Here is a 20,310-nt window from a genome sequence, read left to right as displayed (position 1 = left end):
GATCGTGTTGCATATCGATAATATTGTCGGACAATATCGAAACAGATTGCCGTATCGTATAAGGTATCGCGTTTATATATCGTAACATCTCTAACACTAATCGTATAGCTTGTGAGTTGACAAAAAAAATTTTTTTTATTACTGTCAATTTTTGCAAATTAATCAAACGATTATAAGCTGCGCACAATGAGTGAAGGAGCAGGCAATTGGTGTCTCATAGAGAGCGATCCAGGCGTATTCACGGAGCTGATACGCGAATTTGGTAAGACGATGTACCTCGCGCGCTTTTTTTTTGCCAAGAGGACGCGGATGCCAAAACCGGCATTGAATTATCCTCAAGGATCAATAAATAACTGCATTTGCTCGGCCAGGTTGCGACGGTGCCCAGGTGGAGGAAATCTGGAGCCTGGACAATGAATCGTTCAAGGATCTGGAGCCCATACATGGCCTCATATTCCTGTTCAAGTGGGTGCAAGAGGATGAACCCGCTGGCAAAGTGGTGTTGGATCGGGATCACATCTTTTTCGCCAAGCAGGTGATCAATAATGCGTGTGCAACGCAAGCCATACTCAGTCTGTTGCTCAATTTGAATCACGAGGACATCAAGCTGGGCGACACCCTGACCAATTTCAAGGAGTTCTGTCAGTGCTTCGATCCCTACAATAAGGGTCTGACGCTGAGCAATGCTTCCCAGATTCGAACGGTGCACAATTCGTTTGCCCGCCAAACGCTCTTCGAGCTAGACATGAAAAACCAGAACAAAGACGAGGATGTCTATCATTTTGTTGGCTATATGCCCATTGCTGGGCGTCTCTATGAGCTGGATGGTCTGCGTGAGGGACCCATCGATCTGGGCGAGATCAAGCCGGAGCAGAATTGGATCGATGTAGTGCGACCGATCATTGAGAAGCGCATGCAACGCTATAGCGATGGTGAAATCCATTTCAATTTGATGGCCCTGATCTCGGACAGGCAACGCATCTACGAACAGCAAATAGACAAGCTACTGAATCCGGCTGCCGATGCCATGGACACAGCCGATGATCGTCAGACTGAAATCAATAGCCTGCGCTCCTACATACAGTATGAAATCGAGAAGAAGAAACGATACAAGGCACATATTAATTATAAATATTATACATAAATATATCCATATTAATCGCATCTCTTTTGCAGGTGGAGAATGTGCGACGCAAACACAACTATTTGCCGTTCATTGTGGAGCTGCTGAAAATGCTGGGCGAGACTGGACAACTGTTGCCCATATATGAGAAGGCCAAGCAGCGGGCGCTGGAGCGCGAGCAGAAATTAAGCAAAAAGGAATCCAATTAGAGTGCGTTTAACATTAAACATTCGGTTTTTTGTCAAAAAAAAAGAAAACAAAAATAGCATATACACTAAAAGGTAATTCTAAATTGCCGCCAATGTTAAGAATATAAACATACATTATTCGTATCATGCTGTATTTAAGTAATTCGAAGTGTTTTTGGCAAGGAGTTAATTAAGTCGACCCAGCCCCAAAAATTATAAACTGCCTTTTAATGTACTTTACTTCTTTTGTACTCCCCATGTCCCTCTAAATCGCTGCAAGTTAATAATCGTAAACTATATCCATAATAGTAAAAGAAAAACTAAAAATAATTTTTGAAAATAAAAACGTTTCCGTAAAGTTAAAGAAAACAAATCTGAATTTCTTTTTGGCGTTTTTAGTATATAATATATTTGTTGTTTATGTTACAGTTGCTATGCTTGGTATTTGATTCATTGCGTTTCCGTTTATAATAATATATTTTATGTATATTGTTTGTTGTTGTATATATAAGTATTGTATATAGGAATAATTGTTTTGTTAATCTTTTATGTTTGCTATACTGAATCTTCTCAGTGTATTTTTTTGGTATTTTCTTTGTATGCGTGTGTGTGTGTGTGCGTGTGTGTGAGTGTGTGTGTGAGTGTGTGTGTATGTGTCGCTAATGTAAATGTAAACTTTTTCTCAACTTACAAACTATATGCTATATAGTTGATGTGTATATGCATATTAGGGAACTTTCTTGGGAGGTCTTTGATTTAGTTTTTGAATTTTGGTGTTGCGCTTAAAATCTAGCTTAACTCTATATATATATATATTTATATATATACTATATGTATATATAACTTGCTTGCTTGCTTAACTTTTTTGGAAAACAAATGGAGACTCAAAATTTGGAAACCGAAGCACGAGCTACAAATATATTATTATTAGATCCTTGTTGTTCTGCCCAACTACACAAAATATATTTATATACGTATTGAAACGTTAGATATCTATTAGATTAAACTGCATTCTTTTTGGTTTAGTGGTAGTGTTGCTAATTGGAATTTCATTCTCATTACCATTACGTTACGTTACGTTGTTACGATAAGTAATTGTTACATTAATTTTCTCTAATTTCTCGTAATTCTTTTTTGTTTTTGTTTTCATTTATAATTTAGCACTTAGTTTTCATTTTCAATTAATTACTTAGCATCATTTTGCTTAACAAATTTTCCATTTTTCGTATAATTTTGTTTTTGTTTTTGTTTCTCTTTTTTTATGTTTTGAAGACACAACAGTTACTGGTCCAGTTCCAGGAAGTATATTTAATATGTATGTGTTTGCATATGTGTGTGTGTGTATTTCTTGTTGTTGTAGTTGTGCAAACGCCCGCGCAGGCGTCAATGTGAGCTTTTACCGTTGCACATAACTGTATTGCGGCAGATCACTGCAAACGTCGTTTGGCTGCGTCGCTGCTGTTAAAGCGGCAAAGGCGTGATGTGGGCGTGGCACTTGGGCATGTTGCGATTGTTGTGCTGAGTCGTACGCTGTTAAATCGACACTAGTTGCTGTATGAAAGGGAAAATATAAAAAGCTTAAGTATAAATTCGACTAGGTGGCAACGTCATTAATTTTAAATTTGCAGCTGTCAAAACTTAACCGATTTTCAAAAGCAATACATTTTTAATGAATTTAATTTGAAATATATATAAAGAAACTAACATAGTTTACCCGATGCATTCAGGCGATTATATAGATTCTTGCGCTTCTTCTTCAGTAATACATCCAAATTATAGTTATCCGAACCAGATCTGAGAAATAAATGGAATATTAAAGATTAAAAGACTTAAAGCGATTCTTTAGTTTACTCACTTGTCCGGTCGTCCGTTGCCTAGGAGCTCCTTGAATGCAACATAGATCTTGTTTAGCGTCAGATTGGATAGCCCCTGGCCCAGATATCGTACAAATTTAAGTTGCTCACATTTGGATAGAGCGCTCTCGTGGAAGTCCAAAAAGGGTCGATGATCGGATATCTGATATTCCTATTGCACAAAAACAAAAAAAAAAAACGGAAAGAAACGAAAGAAAGTGTGGAATTAATTAAAAAACAACTGCTCTTCAATTGATAAACGGCAAAGAGTTTTGTTCTATGCTCTACGAGGAGAAATGATGATGTAATTTTGAACTAGATATTAAATAATGAATAATGCCAATTGTGTATAACTATTTATTTAATGGCCAATTCAAGAACAAAGCTCCGCTGCACGCAACACAATCGTCTCCTGTTTCTTTTTGGGGTGGTTGAGAGCAGACAAACACGGCGTCGATACACAATTTGCTCACATTGCAAAACTTGATGAAGTTCTCGATGAGTATGCACTTTTCATAATTGCTCAGACATTGCTGGCTACTACTCTGTATACCGAACTGTTTCAATAGCTCCTGCTTCTTGGGCGGCAGCCGTGAAATGTGCGTACAAACGCCGTCTTCGATGCGATGCGTTTCGTGCACATTGAAATTTTCATAGATGATCAGCTGTTCCAGCGAACGTGGCGGTGGACCTAATGGCAACGCTGGCAGCGACGAGGGTGGCGGTAACAGTGCTGGCAGCGACGTTGACGTCGCCGTCACACAACCATACCGGGTGTCCATTGGTTGTTGAGCCGCTGCTGCTGCATAGCTGTTAACCGTATTGAGGCTGTTGTTGCTGCAGCTGCTGCTGTTAGTGCTGTTGCTGCTGTTACTGTTAACGCTGCTGCTGCTGTTATTGTTAATGGTGTTGCTGTTGTTGTTGTTGCTGTTATTGCTGCTGCTGCTGCTGTTATTGCTAGCAAACTCGAGCGTGCCGTCATTCGCGGCTGCCATATTCTTGAGGTCTACAAGAGAGATTTGCATTTGTTTAAAGAGAGTCAGATGGAGAGAGAGAGAGAGAGCAGCGGCTTAGCCTAGCACAAATGCAGAGAGAACAGGCCAATTGTAAATATGTGGGAAGTACTCGTAAATTACTCAATAAAAGTAGGCAACCTTTTTGTCGTTTTTGCTATGTATATATATATACATCTATATGTATGTATATATATATATTATATATATATGTATATTTGTTCTCTTTATATGTTTGTTGTATATATAGTTAGGATTGGTTTTACATACATATATCATTTGTTTCTTGGCTTACTAAAATATATGGTCAAGTATATCCGTGAATATATATATATATTGATTTTATTATTACTTTTAATAGTTGCGCATTAGCTGAATTTACGATAATAATAATAATAATGATGGTGTCGACAGTTTACATGTGTTATGTGTGGGTGTGTGTAATTGTAATAATCTCTTTTCAAGGAATAACATTGCATAGTTTCAGGGCGTGATGATCATTGTCCAACAATTTAGTCGTTTAACATAATACATATAAGAAATTTGGCAAAAAGCTTGTAAAATTAGACTACAAACGAATCATATACGCTAAGTGCAAAACAGAAGGGCACACAAAGACAACATGATAAAAAAAATTAAACCAAATGATTTACAAACAAATCAAAAATATAGAGTTACAAATTGTATAAGCTAAAAATAGTTGAGTTGGGGGCCATTTTGTTTTTTTATTGTTGTTGTATAGTTTACTGCTACGATTGTCAACAGGTGGCGCCACTGCCGCCATATTTGGCGCCACGCCGACGCCAGTCTCACATATTGGGCGGCGGCAGCTGTGGCGGCTGTGCTGATGATGGTGGCGCCACCTGTTGGCCATAGCCTAATGCGGCTGCCATATGTGCGTGCGGATGCGGATGTGAGTGCTGATGTGGATGTGAGTGCGGATGTTGATGAGGATGCGGATGTGGATGCGGAGGTGGCAGGCCGTAGTGTGTGTGATGCGGATGTGCGTAAGCAGCAAAATGATGCGGATGCTGATGTGGATGCGGATGTTGTTGCGCATGTGGATGCGAATGTGGATGTTGCTGCGGATGCGGATGCGTGTAGTGATGCGGATGCGGCGATCCATGATGCGGATGAGGATGCGGATGTGCCTGTTGCTGTTGATGATGTGGATGCGGATGTTGTTGCTGCTGCTGCGTCATGGGCGTGCCACGCGAGGGGGTTGATGGTTGTTGCAGATGCATCAAATGTGGAGTATGTGGCGGCGGATGTGGCGTTGTTGGTGTTGCTGCCACAGCAGCTGGCGTTGTGGGCGTTCCGGGGCGTTGTGGCAGAGGCGTGGCGCCAGTGGGGGTCATTGTGCGTGCTGCAACTAAAGCTGGCTGCGACGACGACTGCGCTGCGTGCTGCGTGTGTAAATGTGTGCTGCTGTTGCCTGTTGCATGTGTAGTAGTGTTGCTGTTGTTGTTGCTGTTATTATTGTTGTGGGGTGGCAACGCTGGTGATGTTGCTGTTACTGTTGTTGCTGCTGTTGTTGTTGCTGTTACTGTTGTTGGCGATGCGGGCGCAGATTCGCAAAGCTCTTGTGTCTGTTTAACAGGAGTGGTTGTTGTGTTGTTGGTCTTGTTACTGTTGTTGTTGTTATTGTTGTTGGTATTTTCGCCTAGTGATTTAAAGCGTATGCGTGTAAAAAGAAGTAGAAGAAGAACACAAACAAATTGAAGTCAAAAATTAAAATAGTTTTTTGATTTGTTTCTCTTTTGATTTTTGCACAGTGCAAAAATAGGCAGCCAATTTTTAAGTATACAGATATATATATATATATATATATATATGTAAATATATATATTTTTTTTTCGTTTCGAGAGAGCATAGAAAGTGCATGTGGCAAATAAAATATGTAGAGCAAAAATGAGAAATTAAGAACGCAAAATGCAAAATAGAAAATACAGAGAAATAAAATCATAAAAGAAAATGTTTTTTTTTTTTTTTTTGTAAGCACTGTTTTCTTTTTGTGTATATATATTTATAAAATGTAGCACAATTCTCGCTTTTAAGCTATTTTGGCGTCACATTTTCGTTTCTGTCTATTTTCGCTTTTATTTATTTTTTTTGCCTGTTTATTAGATATATATTTTTTTGCTCGTTGCTGCATTTGCACTATACATAATAATTTGTGGGGAATTAGAACTTTGGGAACTCACCAGCTGTTGTATTGGCCAGGAAGCGCTTGGTCTTATCGAGTATATAAGGCAGATTGTAGCCATCCTTGGTATAGCTGTTAAAGATAAGTCGATATTTGATATTTGTATGATATATAGTCTTGAGTTACTCACATTTCTGTGCGTTTGGTGCAAAACAGATTCTTAAAATTGCTATAAATGCAGAAGAGCGTAAACGTTGGCAATCCCTGGCCCAAATAGCGCGCAAATTTAATTTGCTCTGGTTTATTGAGGCCACATTGGTTTAAGGACAGCCACGGCCGATGATCCTTGATGTCGTATTCCTGTAAATATTGAAAACATATAAAAGAAAACATGAAAATTGTAGCGCGCCAAGTATTCAGAGCGGTAAGCAATTAACACAGTGCAATAAATAACATAAGAACGGTTGCATCTCGCGTTTAGTGCAGCTAGAGATCGATAACACCTGTAACTAACATAAACTTACAATGTGATGTGCAATCAGACCATTCTGAGTATGAATCTTAAAGAAGAGACATTTAAAGGAATGTTAAATTGTCGAAATAAAGAAACTTGCAAATAGAAAGACGTTCTTTAAATTATTCTGTCAAAATATTAAAGAAAGAGTCGCCTAAAAATTGAAACTGCGAGCTACAATTACTTTCTGTGCAAAATTTTACGCTTAAAAGTATGCTATGTTAAAGAGCAAAAGTTTCCTGTTTTTATGGCAGAAAATAAAAAATGGGAGCCATATTTCTATATATGTATATATATTCCAAAACCCATTCAATGTAAATTACAATTTATGTATTTGGGACTCTTTGGCAAACCCTTAAAATTTGTAAGGCTATAATAACGCTGACGTCAAACTCATTTCCTGCATATTCTATATACATATATATTTTAGTTATTACTACATATGCAAATATACATACATATATTTATATAGCTACACCCATTACTTCTTCTATGTACGATGGCAACTCCACCAGCCGCAACCCCGAGAGAAACTCACACTTATTCACTCACACACATACACAGGGCGGATGCAAAAGTTTGCCCACTACTAATCAAAACTTATAATTCGTGTACAACGCAAAGTTTAAAACGAAAATTGTACAAAAGCCAAAAACTTGCAGACCCCAAAATGCAAACACAATCATTGAAAGGACTACTGCGCCTAAAAGCATGCCACAAACACACACACACAATGTATATTTTATAGTGTAAAAATATAAAATAAAGCAAAAAGCCGAGTGTAGGCAAAGCCAGCAAAAAAGCAAACCCAAATAGAAAAGCAAACAACATTTTCAATGAAGCCATTTTCAACAATGAAGACAGGGTGCAGAGGAGCGGTGGGGAAGCTGTGAGCTGTGGGGACTAAAAAGGGTTGTCGCATGTCCATGTGTCTGTGTATAAGTGTGTGTGTTTAAAATAGGCGCAGCAGCTTGACGGACGTCTGTGTATGTGTGCGTGTGTGAGAGAGAGAAAGAGACAACAAGCATCGCCGACAGCGTTCGTCGTTCGTTTTGGTGTCGCTTGTTCGTCGACGTCGTCGTCGTTGACGTTAAAACTTATCAACATCCTCATAATCAGCGCGACGCCAACGTTGCCACCCAAAAGCATCAGACCTACCAACTAACTGTATCCCAGCCAGGCAGGCAGGCAGCCACCTTCTAAGCATACACATGGCAACGCTGTCAAAACTGGCATATGTATGTAATTGTGTATGTAAATGTGTGTATGCATGTACTTATAAATGTACATATGTATGTATGTAGTGTATGTGTGTTTGTGTGTCTATGTTATGCATGTGTGCATACATTTTGGGTTTTGATTATGTTAAAAATCAATAGAGCAAAAAGGAGTGACGACGCCCCGCCAAACCAATAGGAGGAAGGACCGTCCAAATTTTCTAGTCAAAATAGGCTTAAAGCTTGTCTTTGTCTACATGTGTGTGTGAGAGAGAGATGGAGAGAGAGCGCTCTCGAGAAAGCAATTCAACGCCTTTATAATGATGACAAGCCCCTTTCCGAGGTGTTACCTGTAAAGGGGACAACAGCATCACAGCAGCACTGGCGACTCATTAACAGTACAGTGAGCTAGAGAGAGAAAGAGAGGTGAGCTTTTGCCTGTCAAGCCAAGTGTTGCTGCTGCTGATTGTTTTGGAAGCTGCTGGAGGAGTGGAGAAGGGGGCACTTTTGTGTGTTTACATTCCCATAGCCGCTTAACTGTTTCATAGCAAAAAAAGAAGTGGAAAAATAAATGGCAATGTGTTGCGGCATTGTGTTCTTGTTTTTTCCTTTTTATTGTTGTTTTGCTTTGTTGTCGTTTTTTCATTCTTTTTTTCAACTTATTGGCAGCACGCAGACGTGTTTGTGCTTGTGCGTGCCTGTGCGTGACGTATCCTGCTCTGTGTTTGTGTGTGTGGCCTGCGGTTGTTGTCTGTGGTGTGATGTGTTGTGTTGTGGTGTGTGAGTGAGTGTGTGCGCGTGTGTTGTTGTTTTTATTGAGACAAGTGTGAATTGTTTTTCTTTCTGTTTCTGTTTTGCTGCTTGTGCGTGCAACAACAACAACAGTGACGACAACAGTTGTTAGTGTTGCCATCGTTTGGCAATGATTTTTTGATTTTTGAGGGTTGCGTGTGTGCCAGTCCCAGTTTCCGTGTTTGCTCGTGTGTTTTTTTATGTGCATGTGTAACTGTAACTGGCAGGGAGGGGTAACAATTTTCACACTTTCACTCTTTGCGTTTAACAGGTTTTTATCAGCAATTTGAGCTGTGAGTGCAGCACGTGTGAAAAAAGGGGTGAAATATACTCATTAATGCGCGTTGCTTGGCTTTTCATTTTTTTATTTATTTATTTTTTTGGTTCACTTGTAAACCTAACCTTACAATTTCGATGCTAATTATTCTTTATGTACATAAATATTACAATATATACATATATGTATTATGAATTTTTGGCAACAATCTGCATTTACTCACACTCTTGTAAAACCCTCTCTCGCGCGTTACACAACACTAATTTAATGCGGCAAAAACGATGCATAAGAGCTAAATATTTGATGGGTGCATATGTATATGTGTATGTATATATAAAATATGTATAGTCATCACATAAGTTTGGCAAGTACAGTTATACGTATGTATATATTTACATGAGTATATAATTTAAAATTATAATCAATGTGTGCATGTGTTTTCTGTGTGAGCGCGCGTAAATTGTGCGAAGCCGAGACATTGTACCTGACAACACCCCTCTCCCAGCCCTTTACTCCTACACTCCCAAACACATCTTCTTCCCCCTCTCTTTCGTAGTTAAGCTGTCCCTCACACACACTTACACACACACACACACATACACATACACACAACACACACACACATACACCAAATACAAACTCACACATATTGGCAAACTTATTGCATGTGTGTGTGTATTGGTGACTGCGGCTGCTGCTGCTGCATGCGCATTTAGTAGCCTTCAACGACGCCGCTAGGGGGCGCACCACCACACACCGAAACATTACATACACATACATACATACATAAATACATATATATATATATATATATATATATATATATACATACAAAAGGACATACGAAGGCAGCAGGCAGCAGAGCTCAATGGACAACAGTCGGACAAACGCCCCAAGTAACTTGATGATTGTATGTATGAGAGAGAGAGAGAGTGTGTGTGTATATGTGTGTGTGAGAGAGGAAGAGAGTAAGAGAGGAGGGGGCATATACAATTACTCAATAGCGCCCGCTTGAGCTTTTTGGGGGTTGCCAGAGTGTTCACATACCACCGCACATAACTACACACACACTTACACACATACATGTGTAGAAAACTTTGTAGTTTGAGCAGCAGCCGCTAGTAAGTAAGCGGCCAGCAAGTAAAAGGAGTGAGAGAGTGTGTAGGAGAGAGTGAGAGAGAGCGCGCAACAATTTTAAGCTAAACTGGAAAGAGGGAGGAAAGAGAGAGTAGAGCAGAGCTAGGCATCTTCAAACTAAAATGTTGTAATAGCGGCCGAAGGGCAGAGAAAGCAGACAAGTTGAAATAAGGTTAGGATCTTCTTGTTGTTGTTGTTGTAGTTGCTGCTGCTGCGACGACGACTGTGTTCCTGTGTATTATGCCATCAATGCCGTTTCATATAACATACATAGTTTAAATGTGTGTGTGTGTGGGTTGGGTGGCTGCTGCTGCTTCGACCAAATCTAGTTGTGCATGTGTAAGTATGTGTGTGTGTGTGCGTTCCGATAAAGCTGAGCGTAATGAGCATGTGTTGGTTGGTGGTGGTGGGAGAGTTTTGGAGGAGGGTTGCCAGCCTTTGCATGGTGTTGAAAAGGCGCCAAATGAGTGCGGATGTCTGTGTGTGTATGAGTGAAGGTATTTGTATATATGTGTAGGTTTGTAGGTGTTTAGAACTCACACACACGCGCACACTCATGCACAACAGTAATACATTGGTGCCACACATGATTACAGTTGTTGTATTCGTATTTGTATTTGTATGTTGAATTTGTGGTTGTGGCTTGTGTTGCTCCTCTGCCAACGCTGACGTCCTCTGCTGCTGTTATTACAATTTATAATGACATTCGTTGTGTGACAGTGTATGTGTGTGTGGGCGGCATATAATAGAGTGAGAAATGTGCTTGTGTAAAGGATATGAACGGTGTATCCGCGTTATGAATATACACATACACACACATATATATATATATATATATATATATATATATATAGACATACATATTTCAGGATATATATATATAAATGTCACAGATATATTTAAATATGGCAGCCATGTACTCGTTAGCGAAAATCAACTGCTATATAACTGCTTGCAATATGTAACTATTGAGATTGCTCAACGCTAATCGAATTGGGGAAATATATCTATATATAAAAAACTTTTACGACACACATATGGATTGCGGTCGTCTACTAATTACAGCAGCATTTGCCGTTAATAAAAATGTTACTCTGTTAACTTCTGCCAATTGCAGCTCTTCTTAGTTGTTTCATTCAGTTTGCGGAATTACAGTTAGAATTCGATTACATTTTGCCCACACTAATAATAATAGAAAACTCACCTCGCAGAATCGAATGAAATTGTCGACAACAATCGATTTGTCCGTCAATGTCATTTGGCCAGTGAAGCGGACGCCGAGCTGCTTGAGCGTGTCCTTCTTCTTCGAAGGCAGCTTGTTCATGTGCTGGAAGATGCCCTCCTCCACCTTGTGCGACGGGTGCACTTCAAAATTCTCCTTGATCACAAAGCTGCCCAACAATTTGGGCGTACCCCCTCCGCCACCGCCACCTGCTGAGCCAGATGAGCAAGCAGCGCCACCGCCAAGAAGTCCACCAAATTCACCACACTGCTCCTCGGATGAGGTATTCGAATTGGAAGCATTTAGATGTGAGCTTGGAAAGGCGAGCAATTCCAGCGAAGACTCATTCGAATTGGAACCATTCGAACCGTTCGAAGTGCTCGTCAAGTGCTGCAATTCGAACATTGTTTGCTTCGAATCGTGATCGAAAACGGCATCCAGCGTCGCAGAGCTCGCCTCCAAGCTATTGGAAGACCGGGAAACGGACGAAAGCAGTGCGGCAACTTTGCGCGAAGCCGAACGCGATTTTTGCGCAACGCTCGTCGAATCCAGATCGAGGAGACCAATGCTACCGACGCCGCTCGATCCACCACCACCACCAGCACCACCCAATGGGGAGGCAGGCAGCGGCAATGGCGGCGTCGGCGTTACTCTGCCCGCTGCTGCAGCGCCAGCAGCTGTTAACAGTTTGCTGCTGCTGCTGATTTTCTCTGCTGCAGCGGACGCTGCGGCTGCGCTGTCGACGGCATCGCCGCTGCTGCTGCTATTGCTGCTACTGTGCGGCGTAAAATCCGTGGAGTGACGCAGATATTTGATAAACTCAAAGGAACCATCGAAATGCTGAGCGGCAGCGGCGGCAGCAGCAGCCGCGGCCGCTGCTGCGGCAGATGCGGGCGCATGTCCGTTTGGCGTTGCCACCGCTGTGGGCCAGCGATTGTTTGGCGGCATTGGCAACGCTGTCGCTGTCGACGTTTCGACAGCTTCACAGCTGCGCAGCGACTGCAGCTGTGACGACGTCGGCGTCGCTGTCGTCTCATAGCACAAATCAGCGCTGCCGACGCCATTTGTATATGAATACTGTTGTTGTAGTTGCTGCTGCTGCAGTTGCTGTTGTTGTTGTTGCTGCTGCTGTTGCGTTGACTGAGCAGCAAACACTTGAAATTCCTCGAAATTTGTGCATTTCAGTTCGCCATTGCTCAAGTACTTGGAAAACTCTGAAGGATCGTTCAAGGAGTTGAGGAAGAATGAGCTAAAATTGCTCGATATGCAGGACATTTTTTGTTGTTTTGTTGTTGCTAATACTGTATATATATATATTTTTATATATATATATAATATAGCTTATAAATTACTATTATTAATAATTTATGTATATGTGTATAATATAATGCATTGATTTATTGTGTGTTTAAAGCTGCTCCTTTTTTCCTTTGCTTAGTTATTAATTATAGTAGTAGTTGTTTTTGTTGTTGAAAATTATGGCACATTGAATGTTGTTTCAGTTTTATTTACTGCTCCTGCTGCTTCTTGCTTATTTTTCGTCGCTTTACTTATTTTGCTTTTCGCTTTTGATTTGCGCCGCCCAACTGTTAATAATTTACACACACACACATATACATATACATATACCGCTGCATATTTGCGCTGCTACTACTGCGCTGATGTTTCGAAATTTTACTTTTAGTTTTCCGTTTCCAGCGTTTTTCGTGCGTTCATATTTTATTACAATTTTCCCCCCACATCACACACACATAAACAGAAAAACATTACTTGCACATGTGTGTGAGAGTGTGCGTGTGTATATAAATTTTTCTTCTTATTATAGCAAAAGCAAAGTGTAATTTATTATTCTTATAGCTCGCTTTGCTCTCGGTCGCTCTCTCTCTCGCTCTTGCTGCCTTTCGCTCCTTGAGACAGCGACGCGGCCTTTTCACCGTATGTGGTCGCTGCTTACTGTTGTTGTTGTAGCACTGTCTTGGCTAGCATGTGCACATGTGTATGTGTGTGTGTGTTGGTGTACGTTCAATTGCCTGCCCCTTCTCCACACACACACACACTGTCAAAACTATCGCCAGCTCTTTCACTCGCACACAGCATGCACTGCTGCTCGCTTCTCTGCCGCGTCGACTGCCCTGCAAATATAGGCGGCGATTTCAAACTGGTCTCTGCGGTCTCGATGCCCGTCTTATTATTATTTTTATTATAATAATTTTTTTGGGCTTTTTCTTTGTTATTTCTTTGCACTATTTCACTTTTTCGTCATATAATCTATATATTTACACAAACACAAACAGTTATTAGCGGCGAGTTGCGGTTTAGTTTATATTTCGTCTGCCTTTCAAAACAAATGCCGCCCATATGTTGTTGGTGTTGCTGTTGCCTAGCGGAAAATCTTGTGTTTTGTATTTTGCAGCCGCCGGCCGTGTTCAAGCAGCGCAATGCGACGTAACCGTACCGCACTCGAATGAGAACTGAGCTGAAAAAGCGGAAGACGTGAGCGCAAAAACTGAGCGCGCCAGTTAATCTGTGTGCATTGCTCGCTCTCTTCCCACACACACATACGTCCGCTCTCGCTCTCCCTCTCGCTCGCTCGCACTTGCTCTCTCTTTTGGTGAGCGCAAATCACACGTATGTGTAATGTATGTGTCTGGTTGTGCGTGCGTGTGTGTTGTGTAGCGCGCGCTCCTTGTAGTTGTAATCAAAATCAGTTGTTCGTTGTTGTTTTTGTAGTTGTGCCTCTGTGACTAGGAAACGTGTATTTCTTCCTGTGACAGGCTGCTTTTGCTCTTTTTAACCCTTCCATATAAACCTGATTTAATCTTTGATTATTATGCCTGTGCCGTTTTTTGTTGTTGGATGCTGCTGCTGCTCTTGAGGATTATGGTTGCCTTTCCTTTGCTATTTTCGAAAATTCCACTAAATTATCCGTTTGTGTGTTATGTGCGCCGCATTCGTATGTGTGCAGGTAAAACAGTTCATTTGCCTAGAGTTGCCACATTGTCTCTAGATTTTTCGAGACCACCTGGAATGCTAAAAACGAAAATAAAAAAACATTTTGATTTTTATTAGTTATACCTTTTAAGAGATTTCTCATTTACGACCCGTTATGCATACTGTATACAGTTTCAGCACTAAACATAAACGAGCAGGTAGGCTACAAATTTCGTTACAAGGCCATCATAAAATTCATAAGGCCTGAGTGCATTTTAATGCACGTTGACAACTCTGGCCAAGTCACTAAATAGGATAAGCACCCACCTACATACACATCTCCCCTTCCCCCTATTCAAAGTAACAGACCACAAAAAAATACTTAAGCCGAGGCGACTTTTAGCACAATTTATGGCCATTTAAAATTTTGTGCAAAGAATTTTTGATAGTTGTTTTATGCACATACCTACTTATTAAATATGCAGATGTGGTGGATATTTCGTATATACAAAGCAGATTTTGCCTTTTGTTCAATAAATATAATTGGCATTGCAGACGCTTTTAATTATAAATAGAGCGCGGCAGGGAAGTCATCAATTAGAGGCGGCAAGCAGCAAATAAACGTGCACTTTTGGTTATTATAATTACCTATTTGGCTGGCGATGGTGTTTTCAGTTTTTTTTTTTGGCAGAAATTCGTGTTTAAATTTTTAACGTGCTTTCATTTCAAATTGAATGGGAACAAACACATTTGATATATTTATTCGATGTTACAACGCACGCGGCACTTTACATATTTTTCATATGTATGTGGGTAATTTTTCAATTAATTTTAATTATAAACTTAATTAGGAAATCAATGAACGAACGCGAACGGAATAAAACAGACCCAATTGGGGAAAAGTCGCTGTGAAGCTCTGTTGCCATCGACCGACCAACAAGTGCGAGCGAGCGAGCAAATGCATAACTAGAACGGTGCGGCAACAAAAACAATGACAACAATTCTCAAGTGCGCTGCGCATTCAATTCAAAAACAACACCAGCGTTTCATGCTCCCAGTCAGTTTACTGTTCGAATAACATTATTTGTTGTTGTACAAAAGAGGAACGGAATAACAAAACAGAAGTGTAACATAACAGTCAAATAACAGCGAATGTTAATAAGGTATAAAAGATCACAGTGTGGCAACGCCACAGCTGATGCGGTCAATTAAATTTTTTTTAAGCAAACACAATTCTTGTCATAATAATAATATACAAATAAAATGTATCTTGCTTTGAATATATATGAAAGCAAAGAACGCTTCAGGTGTGCATGAACAGATATGCACATATGTATTTGTGTTCATATATTTTGAAAACAAGCTGCAGCTGATTTGAAATCGATAACAGCTATAGAAATGTTTATACCTATCGAGCGCAAAACGTGCACGAATAGCAAATAAAAACAAACTAGCCACCAAAATGAAATTTGTTATAAAAAGTATTAGTAAAAACTCTGGTCGCCTGGGCCAACTACGAATTGGGAAGGAGAGCAATGAACTGCAAACACCGCTGCTAATGCAGACAACAAAAGGCGGCAGCATACCCTATCTCAGTGGCGATGTCTTCGATTCGGTCTGCAAGGGACAACAACAACAACAACTGCTCCAACTTACTTTATCAACCATGGATCAAATGGCCGAATCCCTCGTCCAGTGGAATCGCAGCCTGAGCGAATATGTTGGCTTGCCTGGTCATGCCACAGTGTTGCTATTGCGGGATCCATGCGAGACGACACCAGCCGGTGGCAATGATCGAGATGTGGTGCCTCTGTTTACGCGTCGCGGCAAGGAATCCCTGACAGCGACACGTTACCTGGAATTGGTGTCGAGTTTTGCGCCCGACGTTTATCAGGGTCTGTGCGATGCGGATACCAACCCCGACAGCACCAAGAAACGTGTACAAAAATCAGTGGATCGCACCGAACGCTTCATGGAGCAGTGCTATGAGCGGCGCGTGGAGAACTCCACGTTGCTTGCACCCATTGTGGGTGGCTACAACACCTTCGCGCGCACACAATCGATTAAACATGCCCGCCAGCAGCCAGCAGGCAGCTATGGTGGCTACATACTCGAAGGATTCCATTCGAATGGCTTGGCTGCCACCGAGCTGAAGGCGACACAATTGCTGCCCATTGTAGAGCACTGTGTGCAACAGCTGGAGGAGGAGCAGCCGCGTCTGATGCCAGGTGCCTATACGCCACTGTTGATGCTGGAGCTGATACGCCAAGGCATCGATATATTCGACACATCCTATGCCTACTGTGCGGCTGTCAATTACAAAGCGCTCAGTTTTAGCTACAAGCTGGATGAGATTAGGCCGGACGATGAGCACACGCCTTTGCTGGACATGACGGCCGAGGAGTACAAGGAGCAGTTTAAGCCACTGCTAAGCGGCTGCACTTGTTTGGCCTGCGAGAAACATACGCGTGCCTATCACCATCATCTGTACAAGACACACGAGCTGCTGGGTCCCATTCTGCTAATGATGTAAGTGTCCTTAAGGAAGTCTTAATCCTTATAAATATAATTCATATTTTACAGCCACAATTTGCACCATTTAATGGGCTTCTTTGATGTAATACGGGCAAGCATTGGAACAGATCAGTTGCCCGCTCTGCTGGAGCATCTGCGAATGCAGAATACATCAACCGAGATCAATTATCGCATCGAACCCAACAACAAGATTGTGACAAAGGCGGCAATGGGCAAAGGATTCATTGCGCCCGCAGTTTGAAATTTGTACATTTTTGTCTATAATAAAACTTAAGAAAAAGAGCGTACTTTTTTAGTCTAATCCTAATTTTGCATAATTATCAAATAACAAAGGGCTGCCGCCACATCGAATAGCTTTCGCCATTGACTATCAGCTTGACCTGATTATAAACCGACTCGTAAGCACCTCCAGTCACATCCTGAATGCGCTTGATTACCAGCTGCTCCGTCAAGCTATGCAATTTCTCCGCATCTGCAAAGAGTTGAGCATTAATTTCAATTTGGATTTAGTTTGGAACTTATGATCATTGCTTACTGCTTAGTGGCAAGAAGCCAGCCAGTTCGCAGAAGCCCACATTAAATGCGGCCACATCTTTGACGACACAATAATGGGAACGGGCAAAGACAAATATGCGCAGATCGCCATTTTGTCGCTCTTTGGTGATGAAGAGATTGTGTGGCAACTGATTCTCGCACAGCCATTCCGTCAGGCAATGCACATTGGCGATCTTCTCGCGTACCAATTGCTCCTCATCGCCGCCGGCAATCACAAAACAAATCGCTTCCGTGGGTGAGCCCTGCTTCAGGCGATAAGCATAATCACCCGCCAGTTTCTGCAGCTCAACACCATCGATATACAGACGCTGTGGCAGGTGCACCAAATGGAAATGCAAATGATTCACAGAGGCGAGAGCACCTGGACTATTGTAGCCCAAATGTATATCGGTATCGCTGATGCTCCTCATGAAATTGACGCAGAAACTCAGCGCTGACGCCGTGACACGTTGCACCAAATTACTCTTCATCTCGGGACAGATGAGTGTATGGTATTTGGTAAGTGGACTTTTGTTGATGATCATCTGCACTTCGGCATTGTCCTTGTATTCCTCAATGGTCATTATCACCTCCATTTCGCTGACTTTGTTAAAGTTGAATTGCTTGGGCTTAAATGTGGGACTCAGGCTCTCAATTGTTTGAGGCACACGCCGTTTTACACACCGATCCGCATTCAACTATTTCCAGAAGAATGGAATTTACATAAATAGTTAATTCTAACGATAAATTGAGACTTACTTCGGCATGGAAACAATGTTTGCCGGGTAATATCCGTGTTTTCCTCAACTCCGGCAATTGATAGGCAAATAAGTTGGGCATCGCGTGCAACTGCATCCAACGCTCCTTAAGGGTTTTTAAATAATGTTGTGCCTTAGACTCCAGTGTCATTTTGTACTTGGCCTGGGAAAATGTTCGGGTGTGTTTTTTTGGCTCCTTGGCGCCTACAACAACAACAACGGCTATCTGCAACAGCGTTGCCAGACTGCCGAAATGTTGGCAGTTTCTTTGAAATTTCCACATAGAATTTGCGAAATGGAACGATTTTGTTTTAGAATTTGTCGGGGGCGATATGTAAACAAAGTCATTTTTTTTAGCGGCATGGAGTAAGCTGAGAAATGTTTCACTTGAAATTAGTGTTTAAATTAATTTAAATTAAAGTTGGCAATGGCGACAGCTCTTGTGCTGTCAGCTGTTTTCTATTGTTGCTGTATTCTGCAGTTAATCAGATCACAGCCAGGAAATTATGGAAAATCGTAACTTTAAAAAGGGTTCCTGTGAGCACTTTTGTCCCGCTGCCGAAGCCAAAATGTAAGTATACCTTTAAAAATTCTTCATACTTAATACTGAGTCCCATTCGGCTTTCGCAGGCGCATTGAGAAGCGTTTGTTGAACTATTACGAATACAAAGATGGTCAGAAACACGTAGCCGGCATTCTGGTGAAGGAGTTCACGCGCTCCGCAGCTGATGCCAAGGTGCCCAAGGCGCAGGACATGCGCACTGAGCGCTGCCTAACCAAAACTGTTGAATACCTGCTCAATGAGTGAGTCGACCTGCATAGTAAATGGTCGATTTTCTAAACGATTTCCCCTTTGCAGCATTTTGTTGGATGAACGCAAACCGTTTCACTTTGCCTACGATTTCATCTTTGATCGGTTGAGGATGGTGCGTCGCGAGATTGTCATCCAGCAGTTTGAAGCGAGGCAAACAATTCGACTGCTGGAGCCGATGATTATGTTTCTGGCTTATAGTCGATATCGACTGTGCGGGGAACCCATTGAGAAGTTCGATACCAAAATATGTAATCAGCATTTGCAGGAATGCCTAAATATGGTTCTTTGTTGCTACAATGAACTGGATGAGGATGGACAAATGGAAGAAGAACAAAAGTGGACTATTCGTGAGGCGGAACGTCGCTGCTTTATTGAGGCACTGTATCAGGTCTTCAATCTGGGCACATCGGAAGCGTTGGTGCGTGGTTTAACGCTGCCTGCTGCTGTGAGAAATGACAAGTTATTTAAATTATCCTTTGGCATCTGCCTCAACTATCATCGGGGTAATCTCTATAGGGTTATGCAAGGACTGCCACAGTTGCCACACATAATTTGCGCTGTGGCTGCCGCAAAACTACAGACAATACGAAGGCAAGCTTAATTTGATTTAAAATTTGTAATTTAAATAAATTAGTCTTTTTTTTATAGACGCCTATTGGAAATCTTTACGCATGCCTACAACAACAAACAGCTAACGGTGCCGGCAGCTTACTTGTTGCGTTTAATATTGGTAGAGACGTCGGTACTGTCAGATCTCTGCCGGCATTACCATATAGCATTAACTGCTGATCGTAAATCGGTGCATTTTAGTAAGACTGATTTTAAAAGCGACGCTGCAGCAATAAAAGCGCAACGTGAGCCTTTTGTTGATGAGAAATTGTCGTGCATTCATCTACCTAAAGTGCTGCTTCTGAAGAAGTTGTAGCTATAGATCTCAAAATAGCAGTTTGTAAAAAGTGTAAATTAATTAATCATATGCAAATTATACATAAATACACACATACATATACATACAAAGCTTCCAATTGACTGGGCTAAAAAAAAAACCGGGCAAGCAGACAGGCAACCCTGTTTTAAGATTTATCGTTATCGATAATCAGAATAAATGGTTAATAAACAAATTACATTACGCCGGCATTTTGCGCAACATATATTATTAAACAACTCAATATAAGTACACAGAATAAAAGTGCAAAAATTTATTTAAATGCATTTAGAGCAAAGCCGCCGTACGCTTGCCGGACGTACATGATGTA

At 41.2% G+C, this 20,310-nt stretch overlaps 5 protein-coding genes and 1 long non-coding RNA gene across 7 annotated transcripts; 3 read left to right on the top strand and 3 right to left on the bottom strand.

The window, feature by feature from the left end:
• The first annotated feature begins 74 nt into the window (after positions 1-74).
• On the top strand, positions 75-1,684 carry LOC6558197 (ubiquitin carboxyl-terminal hydrolase isozyme L5). Its single transcript, XM_001983983.2, has 3 exons — positions 75-262; positions 372-1,114; positions 1,177-1,684. The coding sequence occupies exons 1-3, from the start codon at positions 187-189 to the stop codon at positions 1,330-1,332; spliced, it is 975 nt and encodes a 324-aa protein (XP_001984019.1). The 5' UTR covers positions 75-186; the 3' UTR covers positions 1,333-1,684.
• A 451-nt stretch (positions 1,685-2,135) lies between these two features.
• LOC6558189 (homeobox protein 5) lies at positions 2,136-12,787 on the bottom strand. Of its 2 annotated transcripts, XM_032735681.2 has the most exons (8): positions 12,370-12,787; positions 11,465-12,333; positions 6,514-6,683; positions 6,382-6,455; positions 3,638-4,170; positions 3,167-3,336; positions 3,026-3,105; positions 2,136-2,862 (listed from the first exon to the last, which is right to left on the bottom strand). In XM_032735681.2, the coding sequence occupies exons 1-8, from the start codon at positions 12,755-12,757 to the stop codon at positions 2,708-2,710; spliced, it is 2,439 nt and encodes an 812-aa protein (XP_032591572.1). In that variant the 5' UTR covers positions 12,758-12,787; the 3' UTR covers positions 2,136-2,707. The 2 variants fall into 2 exon arrangements, with proteins under 2 accessions (XP_032591572.1, XP_001984020.2); XM_001983984.3 differs by having other exon boundaries at positions 11,465-12,787.
• Positions 12,788-12,851: 64 nt separating this feature from the next.
• Positions 12,852-15,131, bottom strand: LOC116806526. Its single transcript, XR_004365670.1, has 3 exons — positions 15,062-15,131; positions 14,880-14,971; positions 12,852-14,512 (listed from the first exon to the last, which is right to left on the bottom strand). It is a non-coding gene; the product is annotated as an uncharacterized LOC116806526 (long non-coding RNA).
• A 687-nt stretch (positions 15,132-15,818) lies between these two features.
• On the top strand, positions 15,819-17,249 carry LOC6558174 (queuine tRNA-ribosyltransferase accessory subunit 2). The gene is made up of 2 exons (XM_001983986.2): positions 15,819-16,942; positions 16,997-17,249. The coding sequence occupies exons 1-2, from the start codon at positions 15,876-15,878 to the stop codon at positions 17,187-17,189; spliced, it is 1,260 nt and encodes a 419-aa protein (XP_001984022.1). The 5' UTR covers positions 15,819-15,875; the 3' UTR covers positions 17,190-17,249.
• LOC6558166 (GDP-D-glucose phosphorylase 1) lies at positions 17,219-18,539 on the bottom strand. The gene is made up of 3 exons (XM_001983987.3): positions 18,242-18,539; positions 17,484-18,180; positions 17,219-17,420 (listed from the first exon to the last, which is right to left on the bottom strand). Exons 1-3 carry the CDS (start codon positions 18,521-18,523, stop codon positions 17,269-17,271), a joined length of 1,131 nt encoding a protein of 376 aa, XP_001984023.2. The 5' UTR covers positions 18,524-18,539; the 3' UTR covers positions 17,219-17,268.
• Positions 18,540-18,640: 101 nt separating this feature from the next.
• Positions 18,641-20,063, top strand: LOC6558164 (germinal-center associated nuclear protein). Its single transcript, XM_001983988.2, has 4 exons — positions 18,641-18,811; positions 18,871-19,044; positions 19,100-19,645; positions 19,703-20,063. Exons 1-4 carry the CDS (start codon positions 18,747-18,749, stop codon positions 19,977-19,979), a joined length of 1,062 nt encoding a protein of 353 aa, XP_001984024.1. The 5' UTR covers positions 18,641-18,746; the 3' UTR covers positions 19,980-20,063.
• The last annotated feature ends 247 nt before the right edge of the window (positions 20,064-20,310 follow it).

The sequence above is a fragment of the Drosophila grimshawi genome, unplaced genomic scaffold (assembly GCF_018153295.1).
Source record: "Drosophila grimshawi isolate 15287-2541.00 unplaced genomic scaffold, ASM1815329v1 contig_44, whole genome shotgun sequence".
In the NCBI taxonomy this organism is placed as follows: Eukaryota; Metazoa; Arthropoda; class Insecta; order Diptera; family Drosophilidae; genus Drosophila; species Drosophila grimshawi.
The sequence above is the reverse complement of the archived record's forward strand: the minus strand, read 5'-3'. Positions and strand labels throughout refer to the sequence as shown.